The sequence below is a fragment of the Agelaius phoeniceus genome, chromosome 1 (assembly GCF_051311805.1).
Source record: "Agelaius phoeniceus isolate bAgePho1 chromosome 1, bAgePho1.hap1, whole genome shotgun sequence".
In the NCBI taxonomy this organism is placed as follows: Eukaryota; Metazoa; Chordata; class Aves; order Passeriformes; family Icteridae; genus Agelaius; species Agelaius phoeniceus.
The window spans coordinates 18,127,734-18,154,495 of record NC_135265.1 but is presented as its reverse complement, the minus strand read 5'-3'; the positions used below and the strand labels follow the sequence as shown (position 1 = coordinate 18,154,495).

Below are 26,762 nucleotides of genomic sequence, written 5' to 3'. Positions count from 1 at the left end.
CCTTTTCCCATAATTTACAGTCAAATAAAAAGGATAACATCTCTGGAACAAATAGCCAACCTTCAGCATTCAGAGCAAGATAAAACCCACCCTGGTCTTGGCTGGAACTTCACCACCATGTGAAAACACACATCATTACTTCATTACTAACCCTAAAGCAGGTCCTGAAGCTGGTTTCAGGTTCAAGAGAGGAAATATCTGGGTAAAACTTGCTCTGGGAAGTTAGAGGATTGTTGTAGGAAAGCTTTAAAGCCTGCACTGCCTGGCAGCACAATCACTCACATGTCAAATAATTAATGTTCTTCTTTATTGCATTCTGTGCCCATATATAGAAACAACCCATACCTAAGCCCAGGGATTTTAATGATGTTACAATAGAAGTGTCCTTGACTGTTTTATTCAGGGATCCCTTCTAGAAGCTTGCCAGGGCTGGTAGAGCCTCCTGCTGCTCACAAGAGCTTTTTTGGGAATGGAGAAACAGCTGGCTTGGGAATTTCCCTTCTTCCTTTGCTTGTTCCCTACCTTTGTTTTCCTAGCACTGAGCATAAACCAAGCCCTCCTGCCTGAGTCTGCCTTGTGCTGGAGCCTGGTGTGTGATTAACCTGGGAGCCAGGCACTGCCTGTGCAGACATGTGCTAAGTGACTGTCCCACCTTCCAGAGCTCATGATCAAAAAATATTCAATGCCTATTTAGGATATTGGTGTCTTCAGTCTGCTGCCTGAAATGTCTCAGTATAAAGCAAAGTTAAGTGAAAGAGTATTAAACATTGTGTTGCTATGAAGCCAGCAGTCTATGTGCTATTGTGTATGGTGTTACCTAGACAGGCATTATATAGTCAAGTGGATGCAACCTGTACTCCAGATTTTAATGGTGCTGCAGTAAAGGAAGTCCATCATTTAAAAGATGCTTAAGATATATTTGGAGAGGATAAGCTCTGGTTACTGTGTTGTGAGTCAAATGAGATACGGTCCTCAAATTAGCCAGGCCATGTTTGGAGGGTTTTTTCCCACATGGATAACCAAAATGTTGGATTCTCATTGCAATAACAAGGTAATAGTCCAGCACATTTGATCTTCTGTGTTTTGATTTTGCCTTCTTTGCAGAGCAGCAGCCCATGCATCTGTAAGCACCCAGCTCAGCAGGGCCAGCTCCTGTCCCCTCTTGCTTGAGCCACAGAGGTGAATCCCTGTAGTTGTATCTTCCTGTTAAAACAAACAGAAGGTAATTTTTTCCTTTCAAATCCACTGTTTTCCTATCATTTACTCAGAAAGATGGCAGGAGTGTTTACTTTCTTGTTAGAGCTGTAGTAATTTTCATTGACTCCAAGATATTATTGAATTGTTCTGAAATATTTACTCTGATAACTACTTCTTTCACTACATTAGTTTTGGAGGTGTTTGAAAGCATCTTCATTTCTGACTGCAGAAGATGGTGGATCATGGTTATTTCCCTGTGTTACCTATTTAATTTCAGAATCCCCAGTGGGTTGCTGTCCTGCAAGATTTTAGGATATTTATTCCTTCAGTTGCCCTCTAAAATTCCTCTTTGACATTGCTGGAAAGGCTTTGGATTCATTTCCATCAGGATTTGAGGTAACACGCATTCAGTGTTCTTTTCAGTGCCACTGATAGAAACATTCACCTGGTCGAGGTTAGAAACTTATTTTTAGAGACACAGGCTTGACCTAAAGGCAAAATATAGAAATCAGTGGAGCTCAAAATTGACTCTGCTCCTTTTGTGAGTTGTCTGCATGTGCCACAATCCCTGTGTTACACTGGTCTGCAGCAGGCCAGAGCATCAGGTCTGGCTGGTGGGCTCATCACTTGCGGGGACAGGACGGTGTCACCGGGGAGCAGCACCCAGGACAGACAGCATGAGAGGCAAACCTGCTGGAGAGCACAGAGCCCACACCTTGCATCTGTGAGTTGGCTTCCTGCCTGTCTGATAACTTAGGTTAGGATGGGCTGTCCTTTGGAGGCATGTGGACTGCCTTCAGGTTTTGGGGGTGCCCAGTTTGCCTGCTGGCAGCTCCCAGCTCCAGCAGCTGCCCCCTTGGGCTTCTGTTGCCAGGGAGAGGTGGCGGGACAGACTGACGTGAGCCCTGAGCTGCCCAATGCTGATGTAAGCTTTCAGCAGCACAGCACTTCTGGCCTGAAGGAGATTACATTTCTGGCAGAAACAGTATATTTAAGATTAATTCAGAACTCAAATGATTATTAGTAGTGTTGCAGTGAGATAGTGTTTGTGGGGAAAAGCGGTACTTTTCAAAGTTATCACTGCACTAAATGGAGGAGGAATCAATGGCTTTACTGAGCAGCTCCTAGACTTCAGGCTTTTTTTTTTCTTTTTTTTTTTTTTTTTAGATTGGTTGTGACCATCCTAAGTAGGTCAGTGTATATTTCAAAGATTTCACAAAATGCTAGAGCTCTTAAAGCCTGATTAGGAGAGGTTATTAAATGCTTGCTTTCAGTATTTGCTCCTTTGTTCAGTGCATCAGGTTTTAGTTCATGTCCTTTGTATCTTAATATTGCTTTGTTGCTTGAGGAACAGACTGCAAATTATTTTTGCTAATTTTTTTTTAAAGTCTAAATGGCTTGGAATTTTTTTTGCTTTGTTTTTTTTGATGCAATGGCTTTTTCTACTTTGCAACATTATATATAGAGTGAAGCTTTCTGTTGTTTCTCATTTCTGTTTCATAATACTTTAATACCTTTTAAAATGTCCATTAAGTATAAAGATTTTGCTTTACTTACTCTCTATATTGGACTGCTGAAACTCATATAATCTTTTTCTTTCCCATTCATGAGTTCTGTTTTCCTTTTAGGGCATAGTTTGTCTTTAGAAGAATGTTTTTCGTGTCATGATAGCCTTCTTTGCTCTCTTCCTCATACAGCCTTTCGGAGAAGGAGAACTAGGGAGACCTATTAGACTGCTTTTGGGTTTTATTTTTATTTAATTGTTGTGCTTTGAATCATGCCTTTCTTATATCTTCATGAAGTGACATGGCACAAGCACATATTTTAGTGTTTTATCACTCACGCTTTCTTTTAGCTAATTTCAGTGTTCTTATTTAATTCCTCTCTTTTAACAAGTAAAATGGGGATGGACGCTGTGCATGGAGCCAGGCATTTTCTTCAGTATTGTGTTGAACAGCAGCTACTACAGGTGGAGAGGAAGACCTGGGCTTGTCAAGGGAAGAGGGAATGCATTGCTCAAAGGGGAGGGGGATCAGAGGGAGAAACAAGTGGCAGTAGAAAATACCAGGTTCAGGTTACTTTGAAAAATACAGGATAATTTAGTCCTTGTGGGAAAGCACAGAGACGGAAAAAAGAGAAACCAGGGGGAATGAGAAGAAGAGAAGTTGATAAAGGCACTATATCCATTGGAAAGTGGATGGACACTATATGGGAGCAGTAGGAATAATATTCAGCCATCCTTAACACCAAAGCGCTCATAAGACTTTGATGCAAAGAGTAGGGCTCCCCCATAGATAGTCCCTAATCTAAGCTTTACATAACATGTCTGCATACAACCTAATTCATATTTGTCATGAATGGAGGTGCAAAAAACTATTTAGTAGTAGAACCCTTAGTAAAGAGTTACTTATGCTTGAATTTGCATCCCTGAGTGAAATGCTGTTGGTCTCACTCTAGAGATGAAGGAATTCAGAGTCCTCTGGTGGTCTGAAAGTCTGTATAAGAAAAAAAAATATGAGTAACTTATATACTTTCATAATATTTATACAGCTGTAAGAGTTTTACTTTACTTAAAAATTTCAGCAACTGCATGTTATCCAGAAATATTTCCATCAGCCTTTTGAACAAGGAACTTAAGATCATGTGAATCTTAGCCCAAAGCCCACGCACATAACACATGTTGCATTGTGAGTTGATAGATCTGAACACCCGTTCCTTATTATTACCTTTATTTTTTCTTTCTGAAGAATATTTTCTTTGCTGCCTTAAAACTGATATGATAAGCAGATCAATTGCATCAATCTGTATTCCTGAAAGGTAGGACAGACATATATTGTAGCTGCAGATATTATGAAAGTTTGACAAAAAATGTCTCATAACTTCTGTAGTGTTCAAGGTCATAGAAAAAAAAAATTCTCACATACAGCAGGAACTTGGTTTTAACCTGTGAGTCATAAAGTAGAAGCTGTAAAACAAGTCTGTGAAATATAGTAGAAGAATATTAGTTGTTTTCAACTGACAATTCATTTTGTAGGTACTGAAGTACACACAACTCTGTATCACCAGTCATTCCTTCAGAGAGAGAAAGTGTATGGTCAGCATAGTCTAATGTCTTTTTATGTGGAAAGGTTTTTATTCCATTAGTAGAATAGCTTGTTGAAATAATAAAATATGTACTCTTCACCTCTTATTTTCATTTCCTGATGTATGATAGCTTGAACTGCTGTTGAGTAAAATTTGCAGCAAATGTTCTTCCTTGTTCTCATTTGATATAGTTCACACTCCATTAACATCCTGATAGAGAGAAGGAAACGTCCTTCTCTACTGCCTAACTTTTTATTTTCTTGTACCTCTGAGATGACTTTGGGATACCATACTGCAACTGCAGAACATCACACAGATTTTAGATAATGTCAGTGCAGTGGGATGAATTCTGGAGTGGTACTCAGGCTCAAAATAAATTTAATAGTCAATTCTGAATTGTTTTGTTTATTCTTTTTCATAGACTTCAGCTGAATTTATCCTATTGTCCACAAATCTACTGGAGCAGTCACACTGTGAATGCCACTCTCATTCTGGCATGTACTTTGATTAAGCATATCTGCAGCCCCTTAGTTAAAGAGAATTATTTCACATTGGAAAAAAAAAATCATTTGTTCATGACATTGAAATTGAAAGGTGTTTTTGATAAAAACAGCATTTACTTTTTCTATTTTAGGTTGATTAATGCAGTTAAACATTATTTATTTTTCAGATGAAGCATTCTTTACCATGTGTCTGTAGTCATTCCTTCATCACAGATTTTATAAAAGTAGTGTTTGTATTTGAAAAATTGTCTCTTATACAGGTAGGACAAAACTAGACCCTGTAAGTCATCTGATGGAGGGGAGATACTGAATACAAGATTAGTTTGAATACAAACAATTGTTAAAGAAGCAAAGATCTAAAGACAGATACCAAAGGACCTGTCTGGGTGGAAAAGATAAGGTGGCATAGATCACCTTAATGAATGTTTCAGCTGAAATTCAGAATTCAAGTGCCTAAAATTGGCACCAAGAAATGCTGAATGCTTTTCATTCCTTTTAACTGAAATGAAAATAGAACTTCTTTTGTCATCTGACAGGGTTGTGTTTATCAATCTGAATACATGGCCTGTCAGAAACAATAAGTATTTGCAGATTCCTTTGAGGTCACTGGGAGTTGAGGGATAAGCAACCTTTTAAATCTATCCTGAGTGTCTGTGACAGAGTCCATGAGCCTTGGGGCAGGTGGCACAAGGAAAGGGTTAATTAAACAAACCTCTACGGAGGGGCCAGCAGCTTATTCTTATCTGAGGATCTGCAGGGGTATTGGGCTGGATCTGTGAGTGTCTGTGACTCTCTCCAGTCTCTGTCAAGTGAAACAGAGGAAAGGGATTAAAATGAGGCTAGAAGAAGCCTGGCTATTAATGGGAAAACTGAGATCAAGCAAACTCAGGGACAGTGGTGCCCACATTTGGAAGATCTTATTTAACTTATTTAACTTAGTCCTTCTGTTGGCATCGCTCTGTTACAATAAGAAGGGGCTTGGAGGTTGGTATCTGCAGAAAGGTGTCCCACAGCATCACACTGGCCATCAGATTATGCTTTACTGCTTTGATTCCTTTGTGATTTGTGTATTCTAAGAGCAGCTACACGTGCTCAGAGGAGCTGATGCTGTTCTGACCTACTACCCTTGTCCTGTTTTTTTAACTGACTTTGTCACAAAGATTGCAGACCAGAACCAAATTTGCTCCTTATCACCAGCTTGATTCCAAAGCAAAATGTAAAAAGTGTTTTTTATCTGCAGAACAAACCACAGATTAAAGCAAACCCCTTGGTGATGTACCTGTGCTATTACAATATTTGAGTGTGGGTAATGTAAGCAGGTTTTGCCCCATGGTGTGACTTCTGTAATACCTCAGCAATAAACAGTGTTGGTAAGAGCTGCTGGCTTCCAAGAAGATTAAGAGAGGGGAAAATAAGGAAGCTGAAAGTTATATTTTGCTTTGTTAATAAATGTTTTCATTTCAATTTTTCTTAAAACCATCCTTTCTAGGATTTGTATTTTGGATTCCTAATGTCATTTTACAACAAGCAAGTCTTAATTTGATTTGTGAGTCCTTAAAATCAGATACCAGTATTTTTGGTAGACAAAACATGAGGTATTTTTTGCCTGTGATTTAAGCTGGATTTGAAGTTGATATATTTAAAGACTGACCTGAGTCAACCCTAGTGGGAATAAATCAGAAGGTTGTGATGTGGGCTCTGTGTCAGATGGTGCACAACATCTCCTAACTCTGTAAATCAGAAGCCTTAGAAGTCTCAGCTCATGCTAGCAGCCATGTGAAGAGTTGCTGAGGCTGTCTCAGCACCTCATGGGGCACTGTAGCCTTTGACTAACTGTTTTCTTGGCACCTTTCTAAATCTGCCCAGCATGAAGAACTGTGTAGGGAGGAGAATTCCTGCATCTGCTTTCTTGATTGTGTTTTGGTTTCCTCTTCGGTTAATTCAGAAAACCAAGATTTTGCAAACTTACAGTGTCTTGACTTGTATCAGTTTTTCATCCTAATTTCTTAGAAAACAGCCAAACATACTGCAGAAGTATGGCAGCCCCTCACTCAGGTGACAGAAAGCAGGGATTTGTCACTGCACTCAGCGTGCCTGAGTGTGGTGCAGGAATGTGCCAGGCTGGGAGCCATGAACACACAACTCTAGGGGTGACCACTCACAACATTCTCTGTAAAACCCTTGAAAGGCTGTGGAGATTGGGAAGAAAGCCTTTATTTGACTTCAGGGTTGTGACTGAGCCATTAGATGAGAATTTGGTTTCATCTTGGACTACAGGTAAGCTGCAATTTTTTTTAATATACAGCCATTGTGTGAAACTTCTGAAGAAGATAATGGGTCATCCAGACACCTTTAACTGATTTAGGGCCTCTTTGTCATTATCTTAGATTTCTGTGCACTTCATAGGACTTCATAAGAAATAGCAGGTGATGTCCTGATTTTTTAAAAGAAACCTTGTGAAAGATCAGGAGATGTGGCAGGCCCCCAATTTGAGCTGATTGCACCAAGTAAAATTTCAGTACTTGTTATGGCAAATTCCAGTCCATATATACAATAATACACTTGCTTTTGTATGACTGGAAATTTTACTTTTTCATATGTAGCCATAAGGGAAAAAAAGTTATTTGTGCTCTTTGACAGCCTCCTGTAGTTTTAAAACTTGCAGATAACTTAACAGTTCATGTCATCTTCATGATTTGAAATGTTTCATATTACTTCTGCTTCCTTGCTCTCCTTTGTGTTTTGCTTGTGTCTGCTGTAGGAAAAATTCTTCCAGTTTTATCTGGTGTGATCTTTTAGGAAGCTTCAGTCTCTTAGTAAACAAAAAGCATTGAATTCAATTTGGATGAAAGTTCTTTTTACTCTAATTTTTGTATAATGCATGCATTGCATTTGGAAATATGACAAGTATGATATTGTCTAGAAATTATAGGTATCAAGCAAGCAGCTTCAAAGTGAACAGAACTCAAAACTCTCAGTTTTTGAGTCCCTGTTAATGAAATAATTCTGGGAAGATATTCATCTCCATGAGAGCCTTTACTTCTTCTATCCTTCAGAACACCTCAAAAAGTTTGCTGTTCTTGCTGTACCAGCTCCAGGAACTTACACTTGCTTGCAAATCCTTGCCTGGAAGTTGACAAGCCCTTACTTGCTGCTGTCTGACTGTATTTTCAGGAGTGACACTGTGTCATGACTCACCCATTCTGCACCAAACCCCCACGTGAGCAGTGTCCTCAGTTTTCATCAGAGCACTGGAGTCAAAACAGGACTAGTTTGGCTCACACTGAACATCACCTGTTTCCCCAACCTTCCCATATGGTATTTATTGTGCAAAAGGGTTTAAATGGCCATCTATGTAAGATGTTGCTAAGCAGCCACGTGGATTATGTCAAGCCACCAGGAAAACGACAATTTTTCATAAGATTAATAATGCTGAAAAAGGAAGTGTGGGCTTTGTGATTGAAGGCAGCTGTTTGGTGGGGGAGCATAATCCTGGGCACAGCTCACAGGAGCTGAGCCTTGCTCTGCTTTGTCAGCATGGCCTCTGTGCCAGCTCGCTGTGGAACAGCAGCAATGTTCTTGCCAAGCTGAGGTGCTAAGCTTGCAGAGTGTTTCTATTATCAGTGTTATCCTCATGACCTGGTGGAAGAGGAGAGAGTGCACGTGGAGTAACAAGAAGTGGGTATCCCACAGGCACATAGGTTTTGTGCAGCATTCTGAATAGAATGCCACAAGCTATATCCAAATTCTGTTTCACTGTATTTTTCTGCAAATGCATGTTTCATAGGAATAAATGAGTGACAGTGTTCAGAATAATATTTTTGTTACCTTTTTTAATATCTTACATATAGTCTTGCATGATTTTCTATTTACTGCAGAATCTAACAGTCTGGAAGAAAACTGGTGTCTTTATAGAATAGAGTGGACTATTTTCAGTTGGGAGGGACCTACAATGATCATTCAATTTCAACTGCCTCACCAATTCAGGGCTTACCAAAAGATAAGACATTGTCCAAATGCCTCCTAAACACTGACAGGCTTGGGCCATCTAACATTTTCTGGTTTGCTTTGAAGGTTAGGTGTGAGGTCTGGGTCTGACTTGGAGGAAAATGAAAAGTAGATCTTGCTTTTAAGCAGTCAGCAATTACCCTGTGAAGTATGGGTAAAATAAAACTTGACACTTACAAAGGCAACAACATACTTACATATTGATTTGTTGTTCAAATGTTGCCCTCTGAGTGAGAGGACTATAATGCTCCTCCTTCTTGTCCTAATCAACCTTGGATCTTGCATGCAGTTTTTAAGTCACATCTGGTTGTTGTGGCTGATTCCAAGGTAGGAAATTTGACAATGTATGCCATGGTTGCAGTTTAATTTGAGAAATAAGTAAATTGTTTCCATTTGTTCTTGATTATTTTCCATTTTCTTATTTGTTTGTTTCTTTTGTTTGTTGGTTTGTTTTTTGCTTAAAGTTTTAAATTTTTAACTTTATTATATGGTAATCATATTCACCACATTTTCACTAATGTCAGATATATACCTATAGATATGTGTGTGCTTTGAAACCTTCTTATACTACACAGTTCAGCACAACATTTGTAAAACTTGCACAGTCTAACCACTGAACACACAGGGGTTCAAAGCACTTGTGCTTCCATGCTGCTGGCAAAATAAGTAAAGCCCTTGAATAAATTCTATAGAGAACTACTCTTTTAAGAAAGATTCTCTTGTGGTACTATGAAAAAAATATTCCACACAGTACAGAAGCTGTAGCTAAGTTAACATGTTTGAGTTCCATTTTAACCTTTACAAAGATCTACACATTTTATGAGTTCTGGGTGGGAGCTATTTCCTTCTCAATAAAATTTTTTGTCTCATATTCAAAAACAAGTGCATAAAAAAAAGAAAGTTGGAACAGTCCAAATCACACCCTGGGCTTAAAAACCTGCCCCATCTACGGAAAAGCTAAAGTCACAAACACACAAAACTTTGTCACCTGGTATCTAAAGCCAAGATAAGCTGAGTAGTAGGAGACTAATAGTAAAGGTCTCATTTTAAAATCTTTTTGAAAATACCCTAATATGCAATGGAAAATCTGATTTTAAAAAAATAGAAATGCTGTAATGTAAAATTAGTTTAAATACAGTTTTTTTTTATATGTAGTTCAGAAGATATTGAAGTTCTTTTTTTAAACTGTGATTCACTAAATTAGACTATGCATAAGACTCTCATCTAACAGCATTTTATCAGGCACTGGACCAAAGAAGGAAAGCAGCAATCTCAAATCAATGTACACCAAAATAGACACCAAATGGACACCAAGTAATTTGTTCTCTTAATGAGAGGATTTATGCTTTTTCCTTAGTGCATAACATTCATTTTCTCTTTGTTTACATGTTTAAATTTACATTCTAGCCTTGAAATACCTCTGAAAACCCTGTGTAAAGAGCTTTTTCTGGGCAGTTCTCAGTTGCTCATCCTCTATATACATCTCTTCTACAGCTTTCATGCTGATTATTGTATTTGTTCCATTAAATGCTTATTTCTTGGGTCACCTTTACTTGAAATGAAAAAAATCGTAATCATAACTTTTTCATTTGGACATTTGACTCCATCAATAATGGAGTCAAAAGTCCAAATGAAAAAGTGGTTTGTCTGTATGCAGGGACAGCAGTGTCCTAGATCCCATGGACAGGGACACAACCAAGAGGTTGAGAGGAGGAATCAGTGCCCCTGCTCAGCACTCATTGAACCTCGCCTGGACATTGCCCAGCTCGGTGCCTCCGGCACAGGCACACACCATAAACCAGGGGGCTCTGAAGGCTCTGGGGCTGGAGCAGCTGCCCTGGGGAAAGCTGCAGGACCAGGGCTGGCTCACACGGGGTCACAGGCACCTTGGGGCACCTTGCAGCCCTTCAGGTCACAGGGAGGAAACAGCTGCTGCTTGTGTGTGGTGAGGGGCTGGAGACAACAGGCGGAAATGGGAATGAGGGAGATTCAGAGTGGATATCACAAAAATCTTTTCCATGCAAGGAGAGTGAAGTTGCCCTGGGAGCTTGTGCAGGCTTCATCCATGGAGGCTTTCAAAGCCTGAGCACCTTGGTCTGACCTGGCATCTGCCCCAGGGTCAGCAGGAGGTTTTCCTAGGGGAAGGATTTCCCACAACTTCCATCTTGGTGCTCTGCTCTTTGGTGGGGATTCAAGTTAATTTCTTCTGTGCCTTTAGCATCCCAGTTCCTTGTGAGGTCTCCTGCACCACTGCTACCCTGGTCCCAAAGCCTTTTGCTGCTGCCATGGTGAGATGCAGGCTGCATTTTTGCAGTGCAGGCATTCCTGAATAATCTCCACATATCTTTCACAATTCACTGTCACTTTTTTTAGGAGTTCAAGTCCAAGTTACGTGTTATCTTGAAGTTGCTTCAAAGCTTTCAAGTGTACATAGAGTGAATTTAAATGCAAAGACATGGAACATTTTCTTATCTTTTCCTGATGTGTTGCTGTGATATAGCAATGACATAACTGGCTAAACACAAGTAACTTCCACAAAACGAAGAACATCTCTGGCATCTAACATGGTCCTGCCAACACTGGTATCATCAAAGATTTCTCTTGCTTTTTACTGAGCTTGAAGTTAATGAAAATTTAATGAGTTGTAATTAAGGACTGAAGGAATTGAAGATGCTTTATCAAAATTTCCAAATTCTGCTTGGTGAATAACAGTAATTGACAAATGCAAACATATTGATTTATCCTTTATCCTAATTGCTATTCTGTAAATGGAATGGGCATTTCTGCCCAAAATTAATAAAAGACTTTTTTTTAGGGTTTAATTAGCTGTTCTTCAAATTCTTCATTCATCTAAAATTAACCTTCTGTGATAATTATGCACCTTTAAAAAATTCCTTTTATGTAACATAATCTATAGAGGTGCACACTGGCTTGGCAACCTACTATTAGCTTGCAAAAGGGAAGATTTATGGCTGGAAAACACCAGCTGCACCTGTTGTTTTTGCTGAACAAATCACCCTGAAGTACACCATCACTCCAGCCTGCCACTACATCATTTGTATTTCTAGGAAAGTGGGTTTTTTCTGCATCAGTAGTAGATATTTTTTCAGAAATGAGTAAAACCACACAGTTACCCAAAGTCTAACTGGTGTGTTTATGATTTTATTAGAGTCTTATGAATCATTGGTAAAATAACACACTTTGATTAGTGAATATTAGCTATAAAGAAAAGTGGCTTAGATAAGATCTCAGGGTGTGGTGGTTTTAACCTCTCACAGAGTAAATCTGAGATCTGTGCTTTGCATATGGCATGTCTCCATTAGCAGCCTGTTGAAATTTGACTTTGTGTTCTTCACAGTAACCAAAATAAAAAGATTAGCCAATTATAAACTTTTTGGAAATAATGGATGGTAATCTCAGCTGTGGTCAAAGAGGCTCCAGGGGATCACATTTGTGTGTCACCTGAGCATAGATTTAAGTGAATTTTGTGCTGACTTCCTCTGGCCCCAGGGCTTGTTCAGGGCTTGCCCTCCAGAGTGAAAGGAGGGATGAAGGGGTCCCTTCCCTAATGCTCTGACAGGCATTTGGAAAGGGGAGCCAAAGCTGCTCCACAAAGAAAATCCTCAGGGCACCTCCTGGCAATCACGAGAGCAGGTAGATGGACACATCTCTTGTGTTCCACAGCCCATTTCTGTAACAACTTATCACCATATATTCTTACCTACTTGAAAATATGCCAAATGTAGTAGAACCATGATAGCTGGCAGGATATTCCCCCTTTTTTGTCCTCTTTTCTTTCCTCTTCTCTCACCCAAATTGCCTCTTGGTCTCCACCAGGTTCCCTCACCCTCACATGTCCCTCATTTATTTATGAACAAATAAAAGTAGATGATATTAGGCTGCAAACTGCAAAGCTTCCTGTTTTGACAGCCTTTGTAGTATATTTAGGAGTAACATCACGTTAGGAGTTTTGTAGTACATTTAGGAGTTACACCAAGTAAAACTTGATGCTCTATCAAATAAATGGAGATAACCACCAAAGAAGCAACTCTAACTGCAGAATCTGGTGGCTGAGCTAGAGGTGGAACCAAGGCTGATGTAGACTACAACAGCTGCTATAAAATAAGTCATAGTTCACTTAAAAATTATAGGATTAAATCCTGAATCTGGACCAGACTCTTGTTACATGCTGAGGTTCCACCAAATTAAAATTACCAGTGAAATTACTTTTGAGTGTAGAACTCTAAGTACATAGCTTTAATAACTAGAATGAAATTGTTGTATATTAAGGGATATGTGACTGTGATCTTATTAGCTGCAAAATAGACTGAAATAGAGGTAGTCCCTGTTAGTGGAAGAAGATGGGTAATTTGTTTGTGCTGTACAAAACTGTGGAGAGATTGGAAGGAAAAGTTTAGGCTGAAAATGTCCAAAACATTGCTAATCAAAGAAATATTTTTCCCTTTTTTTTTCTGTTTTCATGCAGTAGTGCTATTCAAAAGCATTAAGGTGTGTGCCATACTTGGCAGGTGACTAGTAATGGGATTATCTCATTCAGTGGGAGACATTGCTTTATGTGAAATATACATTAAGGTCTCATTTCCAGACCTGAATAGTGTTACTTGCTTAAAGCTAATGTTTATGGTCACTGCCTCCATTTTCACCATGTTTTATGCCTGTTAGCATTGCAGATTTTTGTATTTAAAGGAGAAGGCAGTAGTTTTCTTTAGGCTTATACATTATCTGGGAGATATTTGAATTCCCAATTGCAAAACTTCATTTTGTCATGGGAGTAAATAATTTACAAACTTGTCATTAAAGTCCAGCAAAGATTTAAAAGACCCATTTAATTCTAATGTCAGATATGGAAGTTGCTCACATCCTATTTTTCTCCTTCAAGGAGTCTTTATTGAGGTAAGAAACCTGATTTTTTTGATCCAAGTTATTCCAGTCTTTCCCCCTACAGACCATTTCATTGAAAGGCATTTTAAGGACTATTAAAATGAGGGACATCATGAAGGCTTGCTCTCAGAATCTGTAACATTAATTTTTAATAGCTTCTGAATTATTCTGTTTATTTTATGGTTCATATGATAACATGGTAGATGTGGTGGTTGCATTTCAGTGGGAGGAATTCAGGTCAGACTGGCTGAAATGTTCCTGACAGCAGACTGGTGCCCATTAAGAGTGCTGGAGGTCTTAGCAGAGGGGAATTACTGCTCTTCTCCTCCTTCTTTTCACCTATTTTATTTCTGTCTCTCTTTGCATGTGTTTTTAAGTACATGCCTGTCTGTCCTTTATGTAGCCATCCTTATAACATCAATCTTATTTTAACACTTTGGGATCAAACAGAAACATATTGAAGTCAAAGTTTCACTTTATTTGATTAATGCATTAGTACAAATGAAACAACTTTGAACTAAGATTCTATGTTTTTTACATCTTTTAGTCATTACAGCAAACCAATATAGCATCCAGAACAGTCAGATGAGAGAACACTTCTTGGTAGAACATAGTAAATACTGTGGTCCTTGGGAAAGAGAACATTCAAAACATCATTTTACCAGTTTCCTTTATGGGTCTAGGCAGAACTGCTGGTCATGCAGTGTCCTCTTTATTTTAACATGGGCTAACCTACTTTGAAATGGCCATTGACCTTTTTTTAAAGATGGTTTTATATTTATATATTGTACTTGACATGGTCATCAGTTTAGTTTTCCATTCAGAAAATAACATACTTCATAGGCCCTTATTTTTATTGATAGGGTTATTAGTTCTTTTCAAGGCTTTTCTTGGTTGGAAAGACTAATATTTCTGATTTCTTTGCTTCATTGCCATCTGCTATTGTCTGCTGTTTGATCACTGTATTAGATTTTCCCTTTGTGTTCCTGATGAACAGTGTCTGATGATGGAGGTTGGAGGATCCATCAGGGTAACCTGGATACCATCCCAAATATCTGCCAGAAATAAAGGAAGCAACAATTTCTGCATTCCTAAAGCATGCTGTGTGCTGCAATCTCCTCACTCTTAAGTGCTAGTAATTGGGACCATTTGTTGTCATTCATGTAAATAAGGTAGTAAATCATCAAATGTGGTCCAGCAAAGCAGGACATCAAGTAATCTGCATAAAATCTCCAAACATTTAGTCTCTACAAGTATGGGCAGATTGTAACCAAGAAATATCTTTCCAGATGGCTTGAGCAGGTGAGGGTGCAATGGCTCTGCTTTTCAGAGGAGGAGTGGTAAACTCAGACTACCTGAACTATTACCTATAGCTACAGAAAGGCAATAAATGGAGTTGCAGATTTTTTTATTGTTGTTTAACAAAAATGTTTATCTCTCCAGAGCTGCTCAGACAGCAAGGGATCAAGCAGCTGACTGTTTATAGACATTTCACTCAAACCCATGCAGCCAGCATTATAGGGCACTTGTTATCTCACTGTAAGGACAGTGTAAGTGACAGAAAGGATCAAATTCAGCACCATTCACTTGAAATTTTGGCTCAGGAAAGAACCTTGTGCATCATATATGTAAGTAAGATTGTGCAAAAATTAAAGCTTGTTGTACTCTGATGATGCACATTTTAAACAGGACTTAAAAGAAAAAGTATTTTTTCCTTTGCTGTGATGGCCAAAACTACACAAAAATCACAGACAGCTGATCGGATTAGCTTCTCGAAATATTCATTTATGGATGTATGAAAAATATTGTGTCTCACAAGTAGAAAAATTCATTTTATATTCTGTGGTTCACTAAATCATCACTTCCAGGGCCACTCCTGAGGAAAGGACACTGCATTGGTGAAACACTCTCTGTGCATGTCTGCGGTTTAGATGGTGCTGACTAATTATTTTGCTTTTAAAAAAGCCCCCAAATAAATGTTATTGTAATACCTGACTATAAAGGGTTCTATATCTGCTTACTTCCTTTCAGCTTTCCAGACCTCTGGAGATTTTTCTTTACATCCAAGGTCTGTGGTGGAAAAAGATTGTGGTAGTCCAGCCAAGAGTGCCAAAGCTACAGGTGCCCTACAGAGATATTCCTTCTCACCACCATCTTCAAAGGACCACAACTGTCTTCCCATTGTTCTCTTTTCTTTGTAGTTTGCTCCTCCTTATGAGAGCAACCACCACAGCACCCATACCCAGGTGCTATTGATGGAGCCTTGCTGAATGAGGAGCAGTTTAAATACTTCATGAGGGATATGAGTGAATTGCCCTCATGCCAGAAGATTGTCTTCCTTTCATTCATTTTGTGCTTACTTTTCTTACCTGGTTTTCCCCCTTGTGTGGATGATGCAGAACTTCACAATGAAAGTGGAGTATTGAAACAATGGAAAGGACTTATCTTGCCTTGAACATAAGCACAGGATTCTGTCAGTCAAGGACTGTGTTTCTGTCTCCTGGCACATCCAATCTGCTCTTGCTTCCTACCTATTTCCTCTTCTCTTCATTCCAAGATTTCATTCAAACCATCATAAGGGGTTGATTTTCTGTAAGGCATAGTTTATCTTTTGCAAAGCTTTAAGCTCTCTGTGTTGTATTTTTGATGTGTTAGAGCTCTTCTAAAGGTTATTCTTTTATTAAGAGGTGGTCATTTGAAAATGATGATCCAAAAAGCTAGAGAAGGGTTGCTGGTATGCTAAAACAAATTAGCATCTAACATTTGAAACTAACATTTTCTTCAGAGTAAAATGTCAGGGTAGTGTTACAAATTGTTTCTCTCCTTCCCCTATTTACAGTGGCAATAAAGACTAAGCCAATCATAGTTTCACTTACATAATTTCAAAAGAGACTTTGAAAGTCGGACACTTTTCTCTTTTATCAAGAAGCTACTAATGCTATAAATTTGGCAAAAGATAATTTTGTGCACATTTTAAAATGCTTTAAGAATCTCATGTGAAATAACTGCAGATGTGGAAAGCAGTATTTACAAGTTACTTAACAATGAAGGAATAATAGTGATGATCTGCTGTGATTTATAGCTAATGGGTATTCCTTTAAGAACTTATTGAGCCTAAGTTCTTATTTGATTTGATTAAAAGATCAGAACAAGTGAAAAAGCTTTGAACCAAGACTGTAGAGACTTTAGCACTTTTAGTTATTACAGCCAAGCAGTATAGCACCAAGAACAGCCAAATCACAGAACACTTTGCTAGAGTTTAGCAATAATTTAAATGTGGCATAAATATTCGAATTTTGTATTCTTTTGTGAGTGGCTGATATATAGAAAAAGGAAATATTCTGCAAAAAAAAAAGTACTTGTTATGAGTTGCATGGGCAGTTGTTCACAGTTGATTGTTCTGTCTGGAATTAGTGATTAACTCATTTCATCAGGATGAAGCACCCCAGCCTGCCATCAGAGTTGGCATCAATTGGAAATCTTGATGCAAAGCAACAATCTTGGCAAACATTGCAAACATGGAAGGCTGTGTTTTCACACACTTGCCCCATTGCTTTGTTCTTCAGATGGTGCACCCTTTGATACATGCAGTTACCTGAGTCTGAGTGTGCTTGGGCTCCTGTAACCCTTCAGGCAGGGAAGGGAACCAAGAGCAATTGTCAAAAGGCGTCCTGAGGACAACACCAGGTGAGGGACAGTAGTGGTGTACCTGTACTGCTTTAGAAAACCATAACCCTGATATGGTTCAGTCTTTACAAACACTTCAGTAGTAGGCCACAGACCTGTGTACTCAGGCAAACCAGGACTTTGAAGGCCTTGGTACCAAAGCAAAATATAAGATGCAGAAGTGATAAAATAATAAAGAAAATTAACTTTGCCCTTGCTGATAGTATTTCTGGGTTTGTGGCAGAATAAGGTATTTAGATTCTACAGCTGTAAATGCTTTTATCTTTGAGAAAATTTTTGCTATGGTTTAATTTTCTAAATTTTGAATAGAAGGACATATAGTAGATCTGAAGGGTTTTTTTCTAAGTTAGGCTGGCTTTTTTTTAAGACTTGGAACTGAGATTAAATTTTTATGGATGAGTAGTAAATCTCTGGAACAGAATTTCCTGATATAAATGACAACTCTGCTTTAATTATAGAATCTTCTAGTCAGCTATTATATTAGAGCAGACCTTAACAGACTTTCCTTTTTAAGACCATATTCAAGAGTAACAGGACTTGCCATAAATACAGCTTGCTTTCTGTTGGAGGGGTTCACTTGTCTTTGAGTGAATGACTAGGTTCCTTTTGCATAGTTTATTGTCCCAGCAACAATGTCTTCAGATCTATTGGAAATGTTTTAAAATGGGTTTCAATATATTGAATGTGGAGCATCTTCTGTACTATGCAACTATTTCAGAAATCATATATGGAGAAATAAAGCACTGGTACATAGTTCTAAGAAAGCTTTAACATCTGCAAAATTAACTTGTCACTAATTTTGCATGCTTCAGTTACTGGAAAATGTAGCTCTCTGAAGCACCAAGCTTTTTTTTTTTATTATTACATTACATACCTATCAGTGACTTGCATCTGAAATTGTTTTCATCACTGATCTTGTTCTTCTGGTGCCTATACATTTATTTCTCATTTCATGCTGAAAATGTTATGCCATCTGGTTACTTGCGTAATTTTGTAAAGAGAAGACTTCATTAATTTGCAGTTTTAACTTCTGCACCTGCAACTTCCATTTACTGGTGTAGCAGTTGTTGCCTGTCAATAGTTTAGAAAGAGTCTGCTGAAGCTGAAATATTTCTGCATACATATTTTTCTGTCTTTAGATACTTGCAGTCCAAAATCTGGGGGAGGATTTGGTAGGCTGAGAAAACACCACATCCTGAACTGTACAACATCAACTCCGAATTTTTCCTGGTTCACATGCAAGGGATCCTCTCCTCTCCCCAGCTCTTTATGTGCAAATGTAAACTAGAATTCCATGGTTGCCCAAAAAAGGAAATTTCAAGCTTTGCAAATGCTTTGTTTGGATTAATAACATCTATAGTCACGTTTCTTTTATCCCAGAGGGCACAAACATTTCTGAAGTTTATAGCAGTATCATAACCTATCTAATATGCTATGGTAAAAATGCCTTCTGTTTGCTAACTCTTAACAAATTCTTGTTGTCATATTTCAGCAGCAATTTATTTTCTAGGCCGGAAAGAGGAGAGGTTAGTTTTAAAACTAAAAAGACAATGTTTTAAACAGTGTATGGTTTTCTAAAAATATTACTTGTTTACTTATATGTGTGAATATTCAAAAGCAAAGACTGCACTGTTGGTCCCTTAATATTAATTTCTGCTGTGTGAGGCTGTGGCAGAGTTCATTCATTGACCCAAAGCACTAGAAAACTTCCTACAGCACTTTATGAAAACCTGACAAAGTGAACTGCTTTTGCTGAATGGTAAGTTACATCAATATGATGTCTCTATCTAGCTGAAGTTGGTTATCTGAAATCAAAGGGAAAAGGGCTGGGTTTGTTTTGAACTTTTTGTTTGGGGTTTTTTTTTTGGTTTGTTTATTTTCGGTTTTGTGGGTTTGTTTTGGGTTTCTTTAGTTCAAAAGAGTAGCTTGGGGTTTCAAAAAGCCTGAGAGCTGATGAAAGACTTGCTCCCTGGGGAACTTCAATAAGAGCCTGCGGTGAAGAGGAGGATTTGGCAGGAAGGGACCCGCCCCGCAGCTGGGAGGAGCCCGGGCCCCCAGGGCAGCTGGGCTGGGCAGAGAGGACCTGTGCAGGTGGGTGGGGGCAGAGCTGGCAGCAGCCCTGGGCAGAGAGGACCTGTGCAGGTGGGTGGGGGCAGAGCTGGCAGCAGCCCTGGGCAGAGAGGACCTGTGCAGGTGGGTGGGGGCAGAGCTGGCAGCAGCCCTGGGCAGAGAGGACCTGTGCAGGTGGGTGGGGGCAGAGCTGGCAGCAGCCCTGGCTGCACCCCGTGCTGTTCCAGAGTGCCCAGAGTGCACTGATTCACTGGGTCTGCATCCAGCCTGAAACACAGCCTGCTGAGCAACCTCAGCTGATGTTCAGCAATGGTTCATTTCAGGGTTTGGGGGGATTTTGGGGTGGAGTTTTTTTGGTGTTTTGGTTTTTTGGGGGATGTTTTTTTAAGGGTTTGATGCTGATAGCCAGAATCACCAACTTCACATCTCAGAGCCTTTGAAGCAAACAAACAAAGAGGACATTTTTGGGGGAAGAGTGTGCCATAGACTGCAGGAAGCTAAAAGGGATGAATGACCAGAAAGGAAGCAAATTCTCCCAGAAGTGGCAGTCAGGCATGGGATATATAATTGCTGGGGCTTTGGAGAAAGGTTGTACATCTACTGTTGGACAGATTACAAGATATTTAAGCTTCCAGATTATAAACAGCCTCTGAAAAGTTTGATAATACAGAATGACAAAACTCTGGGGGGTGGGAAGGCACGTCTGGAGATGGCCTAGTCCAACCCCCAGCTCAGGCAGACTCTGCTACAGCAGGCAGGTCAGGGCTGTGCCTGGTTGGGTGCTGCTTATCTCCAAAGATGGAGACTTCATGCCCTCCCTGTTCAACTTGTGCCAGTGTCTAACCACTCTATAAAAAGCCTTAAATTCTTCTTTTTTCCCCTGTGTTTCAATTTGTGCTTTGTCTCTTGTCCTGCTGCTGGGCCCCACTGAGAACAGCCCAGCTCCCTCCCCTTTTACGCCCACATCAGATGTTCGTGCACATGGATAAGATGCCTCCTCCAGGCTGGGCAGGCACAGCTCTCCCAGCCTCTCCTCCCATGACACAGTGCCATCACACACTGAGATGTTACTGAAAATGGTTATCTTGGACTGGAGTACTCCAGGAATTTCCCATGTTTGAGGAACGTGTTTGACTCGTCCCATTTCTGCAGGGCTGTGCCTCTGCTGTGAGAAAAAGCTTTCTTGTCAAAACCAGGATGTCACTGCTCTCTTTCAGTGCAGAAGTGTCACCTTAGCATCCAAATGGACAACTTAGGACCTTTCCTAGCAAAAGCTGATGGATGGAGCTCCCTTTCCTCATCTTTCTTGCTACGTCACTAGAGAGAGCCTTAGGAAAATCTTGAATTCATGATGCCTTTGCTCTGCTTAGAAATTATTTTAAGTTACAGGAAACATGACAATCTAATTAGATTCTCCTTCACAGATGAGGTCATTCTTTGCACGAGCAACCTGTGATAAGGATGCTCAGTTTGGGTGAATGTGTAATGTACAACAATCTCAGTTGGATTTTGCTTTAGCAGTAGTGATTTAAAAACTGAAATACTATTTTTGTTGTCACTCAGGACTGGATTTTATTTCACAATTGTTCTGTGTTTTGCAGAATTAAAATATGTCTTTGTAGTGTCAGAGGCATTATTGTCATGGCTTTAAAAAGCTTCTTAAGCATACAGCATTTGTGTCTGCTTGCACAGTGAGAAATCATAATGGAAGATATTAAAAATTACAATTGGTCAAACAGTCCAAGATCTTGAGAGGGAATGACAGTACTTCTTAGGCTCAGTACAACTGAGCTGTTACATACATACTGGGTTTCACATTTCCTCTTCCTTCTTCACTCATTCTTTACCCCAGTTACGTGATTAATTTTCCATTCATCATCCTATCTCACCCCTGTTTATGTTCTTCATTGTCTTCTGCACGACCTGCTGTGCCTGAGCACTGCTAATGAGCCCAGTTACGCTCATGCCCCTCAGGTCTCTCCTTGTGAGTAGAAATCTTCCCACTCAGAGTTCCTTCTGTGTTGATAATATAATATGCAGAATAATATCATAGCAAGGCTTGCTGTATTGCACTTAATCTGGCCCATTCTTGATGGGGCAAAAAAGCAATAGACACCATGCTTTACAGAGAAGCATAAACAAGTACCTATTTAATGCAGGACTCTTGGAAAAAATATAGAAATAACTTGCAAAAATATTTTACTGCATTGCACAATTGCCGTCTCACAAAATGAGGAATGGCTGCAATAATTAAGGCATGTTTTGCTCACTTTTTGCTTATTAAGCATTTCTCCTAAGTATCTGTTAGTAGGTTTAGCTTGTGTAATATTGATTTGCTTGTTTATTATAGTTTTGAAATAAAATGGACCCTCATATTCTATTAGAGATGCAGCATACTGGTTGCCTGGGATATTGAGAAATACATTTTAAAATACAGCATGAAGATTTTACTGTAACTGTAGCTGTGATGTTTTATTTTGTTTGCACTGTGTTGTTTTTCTTTAGAAGTTGTTTCCAAAATTATGGTGAATAGAATTTTCTTTTCATGTGACCAAATGCTCTTTGTCTTGGCAGCATTCACAAGCACAGAGCTGGCAGAGAAAGTTAGGCAGGATTTGCTTGGGCATTTTCAAAGATGAATACCCAGGAACTGAAATTTGAAATAATGTAGCCTGAGGTCAGGAATTTTTTCTTTAGAGAGTCAGTAAAGAGCATGGTTATCTGTAGAGTGTAAGAAGCCAGGGGTTTTCTAGATATATATGTACCATTGAAATAGGAAAGTATAATGGGCAATATTCTGTGCAGTGTTGCTTCCTAAACAATGCCAGTTAATAATAAGGGATTTGGGCCATTTTTCAAAGAGAGATGATATTTGCTGTCAATCCTTCCTTTCTTTTGGTGAACTAGATAAAACAGTGCTAGGAGAATATGCATCATTTAATCCAATTTGATCTTGCACCGTGCTTAACTCAAAGACAAATGTGTTCTTGACATCAGGCATGTACCATACAGAACTGAAGCAGTGTGGGTTTGGCACACTGTGAGGAAATCTGCTGAAACAAGAAAGTGTTTGTTTGAGAGAGAGGGTTGGGAGAGGAGCACGGGAGGGTCCCACAGGCAGAGGTAACCCCGAGCTGGGTGGTTTTCCACGCCGTACCTGCGTAGGTGGAGCATTCCCCTCGTGCCAGGGCGCTCCTCAGTGCTCACCAGGAGCTCCAGACAGCCCCTGGAAGAGCTTCTGCTCTTCACAGCGTGGCTGGGGCTCAGCTCTGGGACAGAGTCGTCTGTTTTACCCCAGCACACATTTGCATTCCACAGGTCTGGGAAACTGCGTGACCACCCAACGCTGGGTGTTTAAAACTGATCAGGCTGGCAGCACAGCACTTCACATCCAGCTGCGCTGCACACACAAACTCCCCAGCCTCTGTGCTGGAAAGTGAGCTGCAAAGGATTTTTTTAGAAATTGCTTTTGGAGCAGGTACATTCCTGCACAGGCAGGATGTCCAAACCCTCTCGCTTGGCTCGACCTGTGTCGGCTAATACAGCTCCTAAATCGCCTTTGTCTAGGAAAGAAGATTTTAACAGCCGATCACGAAAAATTAGGCTAGGTGAAAAGATTTTGAGAGCTGGCAGCGAAGGAAACCTGGTTAAACAGCATCAGCAAGAGCAGGTGGAAATCACAGAAAGGCTTGTGCCACGGAGGGCTCCTTTCCTGAAAGGTAACTGGTAATTTCATGCTGCAAAAAAATAATCAAATGCTTTTGCAATTACTGTGCTTTTAATAAACCCCAGGCATCAGTTGTTGTATAATATGGGGGTATATGTGTGTATGTATGTGTGTGTGTTGTTTCTAAACAACAGATTCTTGTACATAAAGCATTTGTTTTGAAAATAAAAGGCTCAAAACATTTTTGTTGTTCAATTTTGGCTGGGTGCTGTGTACAAGCTAAAAATGTTGAGCTGTCAAAATGGTAAATCAAAGTCTTTTACAGTCTAAATGTGCCACTGTATTGTGAAGCTTTATTTGAAATATTGGTTTCAAGTGGGAGAAGTGTGAGAAAGATTAAATAGGGAAAAATAAAGAGAAAATAGACATCAGTGCAGGCACAGAATCTTTAAACCCTGCAAGTAAAACTCTTCTTTGTGGGTCCTAACAAAGCAGCTGCAACTATTTCTTGTATAAAAACTAAACAGATCAAGTGTATTTGGAAAGGCTTAAATGCTTTCAGAATGCAAACAAATGTGGAGGATAATATAAGATTACAATCTACTTTCACTGAGCTGTTGAGCAATGGGCTGCAGGAGCACTGCCTCTTTTTAACTTAGTTTTTGTGACAGTACTCCTTAGAACTGCATTTTAAAGTAGCCATTTAATTTGCATGGTGTAAAATGAGGTAAACTGCCATTCAATCAGGAAATAAAAGTAGTACTATTCTAATTGTACTCTTCATACAGTTTATATTTAAATATGAACAAGAAGTAGAATCCCTTCAGTACAGAATAAAAATTGCTGTCCCTCCATCCTAAATCCATAGGAAAAAGAAGTGTAGATTATAGACCTTTGTAACTTGAAACTGTACTTTCATTTCACATACATGGCATCCAAGGTCACAGTTTTTATTCCCACCTGAATAAGGTTTAAAAGAATTTTTCTTTCCTGCAGTATGACTTTTATTATTTCAAAAAGAAGGGAAAAGTGATGACACCTAGTCTTACTCCGGGAGACAGATGATCTGTTTGTTTCTACAAAGGAAACTGTGTTTGAAGCACTTTATTAATGGCAGAAGAGAGCAAATAGAAAAGCTGGAGGTGGGAGGGCTTAAATTACTGGTCTCACTCAGAGAACCCCTTGCTTATTTAGCACTGTAATGTGGAAACTCATTTTTGAACTTGAGATGTATTGCAAAAAAGTAAAATCTTTATTCCAAAAAAAAACCCCACCAAAACCAGATGTACAATTCTTTATGCCCTGGTAACCAATATTTATTGATTTTATAGTAAATTATGTTTCCCAGTCAAGTTTTTAAAATTTGAAAACTTTCATAGAAAATCCTGTAACAGTATGTTTTTCACCAGGTTAAAGTTTTTTAAACAGCAGGTTTTTTCCCTTTGTTTTTTCCCATTTATTTGGTGCATTGAGAAAAGGAAATCATGTGAGATTTACAGAACAAAAAGTGTATCCTTCTAATGGGATGTGATTTTTATGGCACTCGCTGTTCCTTTATCACTTTACTCACTTTATCAACTCACTTTATCAAAATGTTGTTGGGCTATGTAATGCTTTACAACTTCAAGCAAGGGTTGCACTCACTGCTTAGAGTTTTAGGTGAAATTTCTGTAAAGGGAAATCTAGTGTATATCAGTAGTGATGAAACATGGCATGTGCTTTTAGTATTTGTAGCTTACACTTACTGTCTTCTTGAGCATGAATTAAGCCCTGTTAAGTACTGGCTTTCTGCATTGGGATGGTTGTTTTAATTATGTTACTGTGAGTTGTTTTTGTAAGAGATGTTGAAGTACAAATACTGATACTTCTGAAGGGAGCATACTATAAGGGTGATGGAAATGCACAGTGTGGGTTTTTTTCTCTGGAAATGGGACTGTCTGGATGACTCCCAGTAAACTCCAAACACTGGCCAAAGTGATTTGAAAGATGTTTTGTGAGAAGCAGGTACAGACCTGGGTGGTGGAGGGACAGCAGATATGGCAGAAGCCAAAAAAACCATAGAAGCCACAAGGCAGGGCTCTGAGGCAAGGCTGAGTAATACAAGAGAGCATTAACAGCAGCCAAGGGTGTTTATGTGGTCCTGAAGTGGTAAAGAGGAAAAGTGGAAGAGGTGGCAGAGGGCAGGTATAGGCTGAATGAGATGGCTAAAGTAGGAAATGGCTTTTAGGTGGATCAAAGGGCTGGAATAGAGAACTGGGAGCAGGAGGCTCTGTTATGTGGGGAGTGAGGTCCTAAATAACCTGACATGGAAGAGGAGTTTGACCAAATCCCATTCTTTGTTGTGTCATGTCAGTGAAACCCCTTGGTTGTGTGTATGTGCACAGGAGATCAAGCTGGCTTGTCTGGATTCGTTTCTACTGTGGAATTTTACATGGGCAACACAACACTGTTTCTGGTTTCTTTTATAGTTTTCAATTAATACCAAAGAGATAACATGAATGAGTGGTGCTAACAGCAATCCAGCAAAGCTCAGTGCACAACAGATAGGAAATACAAAATTGTGGCTATAATTTCAAGGACTGTAAAGCATGATGACTCATTTTAATTACATTATATGTTGGGGGGGGGGTGTTTCTACAGAATTCTTGCCCTGCATTGTGCATGAGGAGCTGTCCTTAACTGAGAGGTTGGGTTCTATTAGCAGGGGGGCAGCTTGAGGCAGAGACAAAAGTAATCCTTGTAGGTAAGGCCATGAAAGGTCAGAGTGGATCTCTCTGCCCCTGAGGGCTGTGTGGCAGAGACAGACATACTGCTTCAGCTGTCACAAGGGAAGGCTGGCTGTATGGATTTGTGGTTTGGTTTAGTTGCTGGATGTGCAAATCTGAGACCACGGGTTCTGATTTGCAGAGCTGAAACCACATAACAGTAACTGAAGTCAGTGTCAGCTGCAGTTTTATTGTGTGAAATACTATCTAATGCAAAGGACTCAAGAAGGTCATTTTGTACTTACCTGTTACTCTTCATCTGAATTTAATGGACAACTTAGACCATAATTTCTCTGGATGCCAGGTTCATCTTGCTAAAAGAGAAAGGAAGTATTATTTTATAATGAGGAATACTTTGACCCAGGCTACAAAATTTGTTGCTTAGTCTTCAGACCAAGAGTGGGAAACAGGGTTGCAGAGACAGTCTGAGTTCTGGCATTTCCCACCTGGTGAGGGACTTTGTTTACATACTGAACATCATTTAAGGATTTGCTGGTTTAAATAAAAATGGAGATAGGTAAACCTTTCTCTTTTAATTTTCACTTTCATGACTGAATCAATTAAAATAGGATTTTTTCACCTCTGGGATGTGTTACTGATTCGAGAACTTTATGAATTTCTGTTACCCATACTTTCCTCCAAGAAAAGCAGAGGATATACTAATGTTTGTCTTTTCAATTTCCTTCCTCTGTGCCCTTTTATTGAGTTTTGATATTTGCCTTATTACTTGGCTTCACATTGCTTCACTTTGCTTTATTTTTCACTCTATTTTTCTCCATTACAGTTTCCTCCCTGGTTTTTCCTCTGCCCTTTACTTTGCAGTTCATGGTGATTGGAATGCAAGGCCAATACTTTTAGACTAAACCTTTGGTTATCTCA

The 26,762-nt window shown here is 39.3% G+C and overlaps 1 protein-coding gene across 10 annotated transcripts in view; it reads left to right on the top strand.

Annotated features, from left to right (window-relative positions):
• The window catches only part of KIAA1217 (KIAA1217 ortholog), a 355,505-nt gene that overhangs the window by 102,294 nt on the left and 226,449 nt on the right, over window positions 1-26,762 (top strand). For 2 of the 10 annotated variants that reach the window (XM_077173867.1, XM_077173860.1), the window contains exon 1: window positions 22,697-23,170. The exons of 3 other annotated variants lie outside the window; for them this stretch is intronic. In XM_077173867.1, the coding sequence (XP_077029982.1) occupies window positions 22,951-23,170 (220 nt within the window). In that variant the 5' untranslated portion in view covers window positions 22,697-22,950. Of the gene's footprint in view, window positions 1-22,696; window positions 23,171-26,762 lie in introns of those variants that run through there. 5 more of the 10 variants (XM_077173855.1, XM_077173927.1, XM_077173909.1 and 2 more) reach the window with 5 other exon arrangements.